This window comes from Mustelus asterias, chromosome 20 (assembly GCF_964213995.1).
Source record: "Mustelus asterias chromosome 20, sMusAst1.hap1.1, whole genome shotgun sequence".
NCBI lineage: Eukaryota > Metazoa > Chordata > Chondrichthyes > Carcharhiniformes > Triakidae > Mustelus > Mustelus asterias.
This window is the reverse complement of record NC_135820.1, coordinates 44,294,183-44,307,403: the sequence shown is the minus strand read 5'-3', so window position 1 is coordinate 44,307,403 and position 13,221 is coordinate 44,294,183. Positions and strand designations below refer to the sequence as shown.

Here is a 13,221-nt window from a genome sequence, read left to right as displayed (position 1 = left end):
ACTGTATTTGATGGCCGTACATTATGCCTTAAAGCTCTGCAATTCTTTCAGAGACTTCTGCTTCCAAAAATGCTCTACTTATGTGCAATGCATTTAGATGCTCAGCAAAGGCAGAGCTAGTAGTTCCTTCCCAAGCTAGAGGCTGGTCAAAACGGACGGAATTTTGGGATTTCTACCAAATACTAATTGACAGGGACTATAGCCCCCAACCATCTGCAATGAATTCTTTGCATGTACTGGCCATGCTAAGGCTGAATTTAACTTACAATTTGGTCTATCTGCCAAAACTTTCTGGAGCATTTCGTCATCTATTACTGCATGGTTTCTCTCACACCTCATTACTAAATGGGCTTTCCGCAGCCGTATTCATGACTATGATATTCATGTTTTCACACATTTCCCTAAACTCATTAGCAAATTTCTACTCCCCCCATTTCATTGTCCGTAAGGAACTTTGCCGGTAGCTCCATTCCTGTCCCTATCCATTTTCCCATAATCTGATCCAGAAAAAATTACTCTTTTCTTTACCACATACAATGACTGATTGACTAAATCTACAAAGTGCAAAATAAATATATTGTTTGCTTTATCCCAGATCTTAAGGTCCTGAGTTAAAATCTCTGGTTAAGGGTAGAGTTACTATCGGTCGTGATGGTGTCCTTCTCTACTTCCTACAAACCTCGCAGCGATCACTGACCTGTTCGATCAGCTTAGTATAGTCTTCATCTCTTACCCCTGCATCATCTAATACATTTTTCCACCTCCAAGGCGATGGATGCACAAATTGCCAATGCAGCTTCAACACAATGAGCTTTTTATCAGCTAAAGTCCCATTTTTGGATGCTAATACCTATTTACCCAAAAATTGTCATTAACGGAATACAACAGCATCCTGTGTAAATTGTAAGTCCACCGTTTTTTTCCAAAAACTGCTGCCTTATCATTTTCCCTATCCAGTTTCAAGTGTGCTTTCTTCATTGACAGTCTACTCAGAAGCAAAGATATCTCACCTGCACAACATCTGGCCTAACGAAATAATTCACTCCAGCAATATGCAAGGGATCAACACTCTTTTCAGTGACTTAAGGGTATTATCATCCCCTTAAACTGAAACTTGTGGAACTTTCAAATTCTTTAACCGTGTTCTAATTTTCAGTATTTAAAGAGTCCAGGTAACATTTTAACCAGTCAATTCCACACACGGTGGATGTGTAGCCACTGTCTAATACAGCACAATTAAAGGACTCTGGAACCAAAACTCTCATTACAGGAGTAAAACTTCTCGTTAATAGCACAATGCCTTCTTTCTGGTCACTTGCTCTTTCCTCTTTTGATTCTTCCATGTCATGTGTAGCTTCAAACACTATTAAAATTGTTTCGGACAGTTGAAAGCATAAAGAGATTTTGAGTCACACCGAAAACACCTATTTATCATAGCCTGGGCATTTCTGGGGGTTCATTTTCCTGTTACCATTCTCCATATACTTCCTCCTGCTATAGGTATTAAAGGGGTTTCTGTCCTCATAATTTCTCAGTCCCAATCATCTGCAATACTCTCATAGCCTGCTGTGCATATACGATCTCACCATCCTGTGAATAGTGAATCTTCCACATTCTGCTTTATCACTGACTGACCCAATTGTACCATAAGAGCCGTAGTGATAGAATGTTTCCCTAAAAAATTCTTTAAGGCCTCTGTTATTTGATTGAATAAGGTATTATCTGCAATCTTAACTCCTGTCAAAACCAGAAGCCTATCCATATTGGTCACTTTAGCACAGTCCAGTGACTATTGAATAATTGACATCAAATTAGGACTTAATTGGAAGGTCTGTTAACCCATTACTAAGACGCAACATCCAGCTTTATCTCACCATCACCATTACTCTCAATAACCAACTCCATCTCACCATCATCTCCCTCAACACCCAGCTCCATCTCACCATCATTTCCCTCAACACTCAGCTCTATCTCACCATCATCATCTCCCTCAACACCCAGCCCCATCTCACCATCACCCTCAACACCCAGCTCCATCTCACCATCATCACCCTCAACACCCAGCTCCATCTCACCATCATCACCCTCAACACCCAGCTCCATCTCACCATCATCTCCCTCAACACCCAGCCCCATCTCACCATCATCACCCTCAACACCCAGCCTCATTTCACCATCATCACCCTCAACACCCAGCTCCATCTCACCATCATCTCCCTCAACATCCAGCCCCATCTCACCATCACCCTCAACACCCAGCCCCATCTCACCATCATCACCCTCAACACCCAGCCTCATTTCACCATCATCACCCAGCTCCAACTCACCATCATCACCCTCAACACCCAGCTCCATCTCACCATCATCTCCCTCAATACCCAGCCCCATCTCACCATCACCCTCAACACCCAGCCCCATCTCACCATCATCACCCTCAACACCCAGCCTCATTTCACCATCATCACCCTCAACACCCAGCTCCATCTCACCATCATCACCCTCAACACGCAGCTCCATCTCACCATCATCACCGTCAACACCCAGCTCCATCTCACCATCATCACCCTCAACACCCAGCCCCATCTCACCATCATCACCCTCAACACCCAGCTCCATCTCACCATCATCACCCTCAACACCCAGACCCATCTCACCCTCAACACCCAGCCCCATCTCACCATCATCACCCTCAACACCCAGCCTCATTTCACCATCATCACCCTCAACACCCAGCTCCATCTCACCATCATCACCCTCAACGCCCAGCTCCATCTCACCATCATCACCCTCAACGCCCAGCTCCATCTCACCATCATAACCGAACCCCATCTCACCATCATCATCACCCTCAACACCCAGCTCCATCTCACCATCATCACCCTCAACACCCAGCTCCAACTCACCATCATCACCCTCAACACCCAGACCCATCTCACCATCATCATCACCCTCAACACCCAGCTCCATCTCACCATCATCTCCCTCAACACCCAGCTCCATCTCACCATCATCTCCCTCAACACCTAGCTCCATCTCACCATCATCATCACCCTCAACACCCAGCTCCATCTCACCATCACCATCACCCTCAACACCCAGCCCCATCTCACCATCATCATCACCCTCAACACCCAGCTCCATCTCACCATCATCTCCTTCAACACCCAGCTCCATCTCACCATCATCTCCCTCAACATCCAGCTCCATCTCACCGTCAACACCCAGCTCCATCGCACCATCATCACCCTCAACACAGAGCTCCATCTCACCATCACCCTCAACATCCAGCTCCATCTCACCATCTCCCTCAGCATCCAGCTCCATCTCACCATCTCCCTCAGCATCCAGCTCCATCTCACCATCTCCCTCAGCATCCAGCTCCATCTCACCATCTCCCTCAGCATCCAGCTCCACCTCACCATCTCCCTCAGCATCCAGCTCCATCTCACCATCTCCCTCAGCATCCAGCTCCATCTCACCATCTCCCTCAGCATCCAGCTCCATCTCACCATCATTCTTTTCTCATCACTCAGCTCTGCATTGCCACTATCTCTTAAAATGCAATTCTACAATCTCACCATCTAATTCAACCCCTCCTATGTACATGTTACTTTTCCAATGAAGTTTTCTATAATCTTGGAAGACTGAAGGCTTTGAGTTTAACCTCTATTCTCCAGCTACCATTCCTGCACTGGCCACCGTCTCAAGCTAAGCCTGTGCATCTGCAACCTTATCATAAAAACAAATTACTGCGGATGCTGGAACCTGAAATGAAATCAGAAAATGCTTCAAAAGCTCTGCAGCATCTGTGGAGAGAGAATAGAGCTAATGTTTCCAATCTAGATTACCCTTTGAAGACAATAGGAAATATGTTTAGATTTATCCTGTTAGGGTGAGCAGAAGCACAGGGGGGAATTGACAAAGATGTCATAGGCAAAAAGACAGTGTATGGAAATAGTGGTTGTCAAGGCTAAGAAAGGTGCTGATTACGACCATTAAGAGATCAGTATGTGGAAATGGCAGAACAAAGGGAAGCGGAGTGTCAAAGGATAACCTGAGACATGTTACTGATGGCTTTACTGGGCTGGGGTAGGGGCAAGAGGTGCAGACCATGGAGGAGGCGGGGAAAGATAAAAAGCAAATTTTAGAAGAAGTGGAAAAATGAAATGATGGAAGAAATTAAAAAAGGTAAAATGAAATAAAATAAATGGAAATGTGCTGAAGGTGGAGGGGCGAGTTCATGTTCTGATGTTGTTGAACTCAGTGTTATGTCCAGAAGGTTGTAAAGTGTCCAATCGGAAGATAAGTTGCTGTTCCTCCGGTTTGCGTCGGTCTTCACTGGAACATTGCAACAGGCCAAGGATGGACACATAGAAACACAGAAGATGGGAGCAGGAGGAGGCCATTCAGTTCTTTGAGCCTGCTCCGCCATTCATCACAATCATGGCTGATCATCCAACTCAGTAACCTCAAGTCTCCCCATAACCTTTGATCCCATTTGCCCCAAGTGCTATATCCAGCCGCCTCTTGAATACATTCAATGTTTTGGCATCAACTACTTCCTGTGGTAATGAATTTCACAGGCTTGCCACTCTTTGGGTGAAGAAATGTCTCCTTATCTCTATCCTAAATGGTCTACCCTGTATCCTCAGACTGTGACACCCCCACCATCGGGAACATCCTTCCTGCATCTATCCTGTCCAGTCCTATTAGAATTTTATAAGTCTCTATGAGAAACCCCCTCATTCATCTGAACTCCAGCGAAAACAATCCTAATTTAGTCAATCTCTCCTCATACATCAGCTTCCCCATCCCTGGAATCAGCCTGGTAAACCTTGGCTGCACTCCCTCAAGAGCAAGAACAGGAGAAAAGAAGACGAAAACTGCACACAATATTCTAGGTGTGGTCTCATCAAGGCCCTGTATAATTATAACAACACGTCCCTGCTCCTGTACTCAAAACCTCTCGCAATGAAAGCCAACATACCATTTGCCTTCTTTGCTGCCTGCTGCACCTGCATGCTTACCTTCAGTGACTGGTGCACAAGGACACCCAGGTCCCGCTGCACATTCCCCTCTCCCTGAGGCACTGATCCCTGGGGCACTCCACTAGTTACTGCCTGCCAAATTGAAAAGGACCCATTAATTTCTACTCTTTGTTTCCTCTCTGCCAAACAGGTTTCTATCCATCTCAATGCACTTTCCCAAATCCCATGCACTTTAATCTTGCACGATAATCTTATTTGCGGGACTTAAACCTTTCTGAAAGTCAAAATGTATTGACTGACCCCCCCTTTGCCAATTCTACTAGTTACATCTTCAAAGAATTCCAACAGATTTGTCAAGCATGATTTCCCCTTCATAAATCCATGACTGTCTGATCCTGCCGCTGCTTTCTAAATGCTCCGTTATAAAGTCCTTGATAATAGCTTTGAGAATTTTCCCCACTACTGATGTTAGGCTTACTGGTCTATAATTCCCTGTTTTCTCTCTACCTCCCTTTTTGGATATTGGAGTGACATTAGCTAACCTCCAATCTGCAAGGACTGTTCCAGAGCCTATAGAATCCTGGAAGATGACCACGATTGCATCCACTATTTTTACAGCCACTTCCTTAAGTACTCTGGGATGTAGATTACCAGGCCCTGGGGATTTATCCACCTTCAATCCCATTAGTTTTCCCAGCACCATTTCTCTACTAATATTGATCTCCCTCAGTTCTTCCCTCTCACTAAATCTTGCATTCTCCAACATTTCTGGTGTTTGATTTGTGTACTCTTTTGTGATGACAGAACCAAAGTATGTATTCAGTTGCTCGGCCATTTCTTTGTCCCCTATTATACATTCCCCTGTTTCTGTCTGTAGGGGACCTATATTTGTCTTCACCAACCTCTTTCTCTTCACGTACCTACAGAAATTCTTAGCATCAGTCTTTATGTTCCCCGCAAGCTTACTTTGGTACTGTATTTTCCCCTTCTTAATCAATCCCTTGGTCCTTCTTTGCTGAATTCTAAACTGCTCCCAATCCTCAGACCTATTATTTTTCTTGGCCAATCAGTATGCTTCTTCCTTGGATCAGATACTATCTCTAATTTCCTTTGTAAGCCATGGATTGGCCCTCTCACCCATGGACACGGTGGACGGGAGAGCAGGATGGTGTGCTGAAATGGACCGAAGGTGTTCTGCAAAGCGGTCACCCAGTCTGCCGTTGGTCTTTCCGATGTAAAGTAGACTGTATTGGGAGCAGCGAATGCAATAAACCAGATTAAAGGAGGTGCACATGCAGCGCTGCTTCATCTGAAAAGAGTGTTATGGTCCTTGGATGGTGAGCAGGGAGGAGGTAAAGGGGCTACACCATCCTGCTCTCATGCCCACATGACCATCCTTGGCAATGTTCCAGTGAAACCCAGCACAAACTGGAGGAACAGCACCTGATCTTCCAATTAAGGACTTTACAGCCTTCAGGATTGAACGCTGAGTTCAACAACTTCAGAGCATGAACTCTCTCCTCAACATTCCCATTCATTTTATTTTATTTCATTTTTAAAATTTTAATTTGTTCCATCGTTTCATTTTCTCACTTCTCAAAAATCTCGCTTTCTATCTTCCCCTCCACAATCTCCCCTCCCCCCACCCCCACTAGAGTCATCTATTACATGTCTCATGTTGTCATTTGACACTGCTTATCTTTGTTCTGTCATTTACATATTCTGATCTCTTAATGGCTGCTATCAGCACCTTTCTTAGCAATGAGCACCACTATTTAGATTCTTTTTGTCCATGACATCTTTGTCAATTACCACCCCCCCCACCCCCCCATCCTAACAGTATAAATATCATCCTATTTTCTATTGTCTTCAGCTCTGACGAAGACTCAAAATGTTACCTCTATTCTCGCTCCACAGATGCTGTCAGACCTGCTGAGATTTTCGAGTATTCTCTGTTTTTGTATCTGCAATCTTGGTGTTCTATTGACTCTGAGCTAAGCTTCTGATTCCATATCGTCTACAATATCACTTACTTCCATCGCTATAACACAACATTTGATTTGATTTATTATTGTCACATGTATTACAGTGAAAAGTATTGCTTCTTGCACGCTAAACAAAGCATACCGTACATAGAGAAGAAAAGGAGAGAGTGCAGAACATAGTGTTACAGTCATAGCTAGAGTGTAGAAAAAGATCAACTTAATATCAGGTAGGTCAAAAGCAGGGAAGCAAGAACAAGCTTTTCTTGTGCCAAATCTGTTGAGATTGAATTAAAGCATTGTTACAGCGTTTGAAAGAGTTAAGAGTAGAGTTTAGATAGAATTAGAGGGTATGCTGGGCACAGCTTGCAAGAAGTCTCAATGCTCCGGTGCCATCTTAATGTCCGCCTTTGGCTCCACTCTGCTGAAACCCTTGTCCATGCTTTTGTTACCTTCAGACTGTATGATTGCACTTCTCCCCTTGCCATCCTCTCATCTTCCATCCTTCATAAAATCCCTATTGTGCAGAAGGAGGCCATTTGGCCCATTGAGTCTGCACCAACTACAATCCCACCCAGGCCCTATCCCCATAACCCCATGCATTTACCCTAGCCAGTCCCGATGACACTAAGGGACAATTTAGCATGGCCAATCCACCTAACTTGCACATCTTTGGACTGTGGGAGGAGACTGGAGCACCCGGAGGAAACCCACGCAGACACAGGGAGAACATGCAAACTCCATACAGACAGGCACCCAAGCCGGGAATCGAACCTGGGTCCTTGGCGCCGTGAGGCAGCAGTGTTAACCACCTTGCTGCCCTTCGCCCATCCAAAATGTCATTTGCTGTATCCTCACGTTCAATCCGCCAATCGTCCCTCTGCTTGTGGAAAGACAATATTTACAAATTCTTACCCGCATGTTCAAATTCCTCCATCATCTTGCTACTATCTGCCTCTTTCCATATAACCCCTCCCCCCACCTGCACCTTGCACCAAGTCTGGCCTCTTGTGAATGAATCTTGTGTATTTTCCACTTCCTTCATCATTGGTGGCTTTATTTTCAATTACTTCGACCCTAAGCTGTAAAATCACGTCCTTGGACCTCTCCCTCCTCCTTTGAGACCTGTCAACCTTTCTCTGACAACGTTCCTATCTGTGAAATATTTAACCTTGTTAAAAAGGGCTACACAGACACAAGTTGTTCTTGATGATGCGTTAGAAGAGGGAGCACAGCGTTCGGGTGGCCTCTGATATCTTGTGATCGTGCACATTTGACAGAACGTCGGCAGTTTTTTTTTAAAGACTAAAGTTTCGTTTCTGAAACTAAACATGCACGTTACTGCGACAGCTCCCCACATAAGGACTCAGATTCCAAGCACGGCTAAACCCCGGAACATAACACACTTGAAAAAAAACAATCTTACAACTACTCCTATCTGCCAACTGACAGTCGGTTTATGGAGTAGATAAAGAGTAGATCCACGCTCCTCCCTAATGAGTTGGATTTTTTAAAAAAAGGTTGGGGGGGGCGGGGAAAAATACTGGGCAGATATCAGGAATAATAATTATGTTTTAAAGGACGGCGCCACATCTTCTGGATCTGGCAGAGAGGGAGTGAGTGAGAGAGAGAGAAAAAGTTGGACGGGGTGGCAGAGTGCCAGCTGACGTCAATGACAGGAGCTGTGTGGTTATAAATATAAGAAGTAGCTGTGAGTTTGTAGCAGTTTTAAACCTCAGGCCAGCACAGCAAAGGCACACTGCATCTCAGCTCAAGCTACAGTGTGCAAAGTCCAGCTCTGACACACACCTGAGAGGAGTTGCGGCTGACAGCCTTTCTTCCAGCCCTTTATTTTTTCATTCAGCCTTTTATTTTATTTTTTATTTCTTTTCGCGAAGGGTTGGTAACCCCTTCTTCCGTCTGTCGCCACCACGGCTTTCATGCAAAGTCTGACCAGTTGGGACTCGCGTTGCGACTCGCCATGCTACCCGGCGGCTCAGACCTACACTAATTTGATGGAAGTGGCCAACTTCTACGAGTCGGACTGCGCCCTGAACAAGCTGCACCGCGACCGCTCCATGACCGATCTGGGCATCGGGGACAACGAGAGCGCCATCGACTTCAGCCCGTACATCGACCCGGCCAGCGCCTCGGCAGCAGGGGGCAACTTTGAGCTGAGCAGCGGCGGCGGCGGCAGCAGCGACCTCCTGGCGGATATCATGCTGTCGGAGGAGTACAAGAAGAAATCGCTGCCCGACTACAGCGCCTACTTGTCTATGATGCGCAGCTCGGCGGCGGCTGGCAGGCACCAGGGCAACATCCTGAGCTGCACCCCGCAGTTCCTGGAGACCCGGCTGGAGCCCGTGTTCGAGCAGAGCCCGGACGGCAAGCGGGTGAAGCAGGAGTCCCGGGAGGAGGACGGCATGCCGGCGGCTCCCTCCTCCACCTCGACCACCTCCTCCTCCTCCTCCTCGTACGTGAGGCCGCTGCTGCAGTACCAGTGCGTGGCCAGCGGCAGCAACAGCAACCTGTCCACCGCCTCCTCGCTGTCCTCCTCCACCCCGCCGGCCACCCCCAACTCGGGCGACTCCAGCCGCCTGGCCCCCGGCGGCGGCAAGAGCAAGAGCAAGAAGCTGGTGGACAAACACAGCGACGAGTACCGCCTGCGGAGGGAGAGGAACAACATCGCGGTGAGGAAGAGCCGGGACAAGGCCAAGCTGAGGAATGTGGAGACTCAGCACAAAGTGCTGGAACTCAGCGCCGAGAACGAGCGGCTGCAGAAGCGAGTGGAGCAACTGAGTCGGGAGCTGGCCACCCTGAGAAACTTATTCAAACAACTGCCCGAGCACACCCTGCTCACTGCAGCCAACAACTGCTGACACTCACTGCACCGGCCAGCTCCCAATATTTATACATCTTTTATTAAAAAAAAGATATCGTGACTCTTGTAAAAAAACAAAAAGGAGGCGATCAAAAGGACTCTTTGTATATAGAGGATTCTCTCAGTGTTTACAGCACATTGCAGTAACCGAGGTTTTATATAAATATATATATATATATATAAATCGTTTAGATGACCTTTACTCTGCGTTAACTTAACTGCAGGGAGAGGGATGAGTGATGCTTCTTGACACCAGAGTTGTGGGGTTTTATATATATATTAATGTATATAAAATGATGCCGTGCTTAACTGTTGACTGTTCAGTAGAAACACATGATGCAACAGCGGTGTAACTTGCCAAGTGTGAGATTCATTTGTAATTGTCAGATGACAGAAACTGTTTTCTAAATGTCTGGGGGGCTTGTTCTCTCTCTCTCTCTCCCCCTCCTCCAGAGATATTCTATTTCTTTATGTATGCATAGGTTGGGGAGGGTTCGTGCTCCTATCCAGAAGCATTACTGTAGATCTTTGAATATTTTTTTAAAAAGTATTATTTTGACACACACACACAAAAGTGCTTGAACTGCCGTTTTGTAAAATTCTCCAGTGGCGCCGCCTGTCTCCAAGAGACGGGGTCGAGACTGCTGTTGACTAAAGGTTCTCTCTTCCATATTTTATACTGTCCCCCTCTTGGTTTCTATTTTTTTTAATGAACTAGATATTTCGGACGTGGTTTGTCTAAGTGGTCTTCAGCAGTTCGGAAAATCAGTGCTGATAATGTTTTCATTTGAATTGCGTCACTCGCAATGACTCAGCAATACAAGTGCTGTTGGAGAACATTTTATTCTGTCCAGTCCAGCACTCGAATTGGGTACAAAGTTTGGGGGCAAAAAAAATGGTAGCTATTTACAACTTAGGAATATGTGTTGATTTGTTGACTTAAAAAAAGCTGCAGCATCCCTTTTCCCGACCACGTTTGGTTAAAAACCCGGTTAAAGTAGGTCATCTGGGATGGGTTGGAGAAGAGGCTGTAAATGTGTCGATTATTATGGCTATGCAAAGTTAACTAAGTTATTAAAGCGAATAGGACTTCACAGGAGGGACCAGGTGACTTGTTAAAGATTTCGTTGTACGATAACCAGGAAAAGGAATGCTACAATTTTAAATCAACTTTGATTGTGGGTCAAAGAAATAGCAGAAATTATTTTTATCAAATGAGCAATATTGTATTTATTTTTCTCTTTTAAAATCAAATTAAAATCAGTTTTAGTTCAAAAACAAATATCTTGCCTCGCTGCCTTTATTTATATGTATATATATATATGTCTTTTTTGGTTTATATTTAAGACCTAATGTGTAAAGTGACCCATGTAATTTTTCTATCATGTCCCCATGTTCTCAGGCCTCCACTTCCCCTGAACTAATGAAGAGGAGGAAGATCAGAGCAATGCAACCGGAATTGTCTTCTGATGTTTCCTAGGTTGGGGAAAGTGCCTTTTCTCCAGTTGGTGTGTCTTTTGGATAACTGCTGGGAGAACTGTAGATCACGGGGCTAGATTCTGCAGTCTAGTATGTCAGTGCAATTACCCTCTATACACTCCTCAGTGCAGTGCATTACCACATGTTCTCTTATTTTGCAGCATAGTTTGTCAGCTCAGTTACCCTCTATAATGTCATTCTGTAGCATACTCATACTGCCCTATTACTTTTACAATTCAGAGTGTCAGTGCTCTATCCCATGATATTCTGTCCTGTACTAATGCAGTGATTTGCTCTACACTGCACAGTGTTGGCACACCAACCCATGCCCTTTTATCAGTGTATCAGAGCACTAATGGCTGGCTCCAATGCAGTGTGGTCCCTATTATTCAAGTTAGCATAACATTGGGTGCTCATACAGTGCATCAGTGTACTAACTCATTGTCCTTCCACTTTGCAGAGTTGTGGGTTGGTGAATTACCATATCTATTTTTTGTGCAAAGTACTATTATATTAACCAAACTCCTCCAAATGTGCAGTGTACCTATGTACCTGGGACTTTGCATTTGGCAATGCAGCATTGTTCTGTATTATATAGGGGTTGGTGTAGCTCAGTTGGCTGGACAGCTGGTTAGTGATGCAGAGTAATGCCAACAGCGCAGGTTCAATTTAATTCCCATACCGGCTGAGGTCTTTTCAGCGATGCCCCTCGCCTGAGGTGTGGTGATCCTCAGGTTAAATCACCACCAGTCACAGCCTCTGGTCATCTGGGACTATGGCGATTTTACCCTGTACTACAGCACAGTATTATAGTGGAATAAGACCATGACTTGAGCAGTGTAATAACACTGTCCTGCAGTGTTGTAATGTATTGGTGCTTCAATTCAAGTCCTTTATTCTGCACATTAACCAGTCCACATGTTCTCCCACATTGTGACATGGTGACAAATGCCTTTTTTATTGTACTTTCTTGGTTCTAAGGCACTTTGGAATGTCCTGAAGGTGTGAATAATGCCATGTAAATGTACAATTTTCAACACAACTTAACATTTTTATTATTTCATGGGACATGGGGCTTCACTACCTTGTACAGCACTTTTCTTGCCCATTCCTAATTGCTCTTAAGAAGGTGGCGGTGAGCTGCCTTCTTGAACCACTGAAGTCGGGTTTAGATACACCCACAGTGCTGTTAGGAATGGAGATCTAGGATTTTGACCCAGTGACACTAAAGGAATGGTGATATATTTCCAAGTCAGGATGGCATGTGGCTTGGAGGGAAACTTGCAGGTGATGGCGTTCCCATGACTCTGTTGTTTTTGTCCTTCTAGATGATATCGGGTTTGGAAAGAGATGTCAAAGGAGCCTTGCATCTTGCAGGTACACACTCCTGCCACTGTGCATTGGTGGGTGGAGGGAGTGGATGGGGTGTCAATCAAGCAGGCTGCTTTGTCCTGGCTGGTGTCAAGCTTCTTGAGTGTTGTTGGAGGTGCACTCATCCAGGCAAATGGAGAATATTCCAGCACACTCTTATGCCTTGTAGACGGTGGACAGGATTTGGAGAGTTAGGAAGTGAGTTATTCTCTGCAGAATTCTCTGCTCCTGACCCACTCTTACTGTCCCAGTATTTATATGGCTGGTCTAGTTCAGTTCAGTAGTAACCCCCAGAATGTTGATACACCATACATATGCCAATACAGTCTGTATGGTAGATACCTTGAAAATATTTAAGTCACCAATGCTGATTAATAAATAAAGATTCGATACCTACAATAAACCACATCACCCTCCCATTGCCATTATTACGAGTAAGGAACTAGTAACAAAACATCTTTGCTCTACATGTCTTTACTTCTGTCAGAGAAATGACTGTGAAAGTGGAGAAAGCAGAAGA

General features: G+C 45.1%; 1 protein-coding gene across 1 annotated transcript; it reads left to right on the top strand.

The window, feature by feature from the left end:
- The first annotated feature begins 7,044 nt into the window (after window positions 1-7,044).
- On the top strand, window positions 7,045-11,133 carry LOC144508492 (CCAAT/enhancer-binding protein beta-like). Its single transcript, XM_078236460.1, has one exon. The coding sequence runs from the start codon at window positions 8,911-8,913 to the stop codon at window positions 9,847-9,849; it is 939 nt and encodes a 312-aa protein (XP_078092586.1). The 5' UTR covers window positions 7,045-8,910; the 3' UTR covers window positions 9,850-11,133.
- The last annotated feature ends 2,088 nt before the right edge of the window (window positions 11,134-13,221 follow it).

What these genes read in the sequence shown, in the direction of transcription:
- LOC144508492 (XM_078236460.1), top strand. Translation starts at nt 8,911, where the DNA reads ATGCAAAGTCTGACCAGTTGGGACTCGCGTTGCGACTCGCCATGCTAC.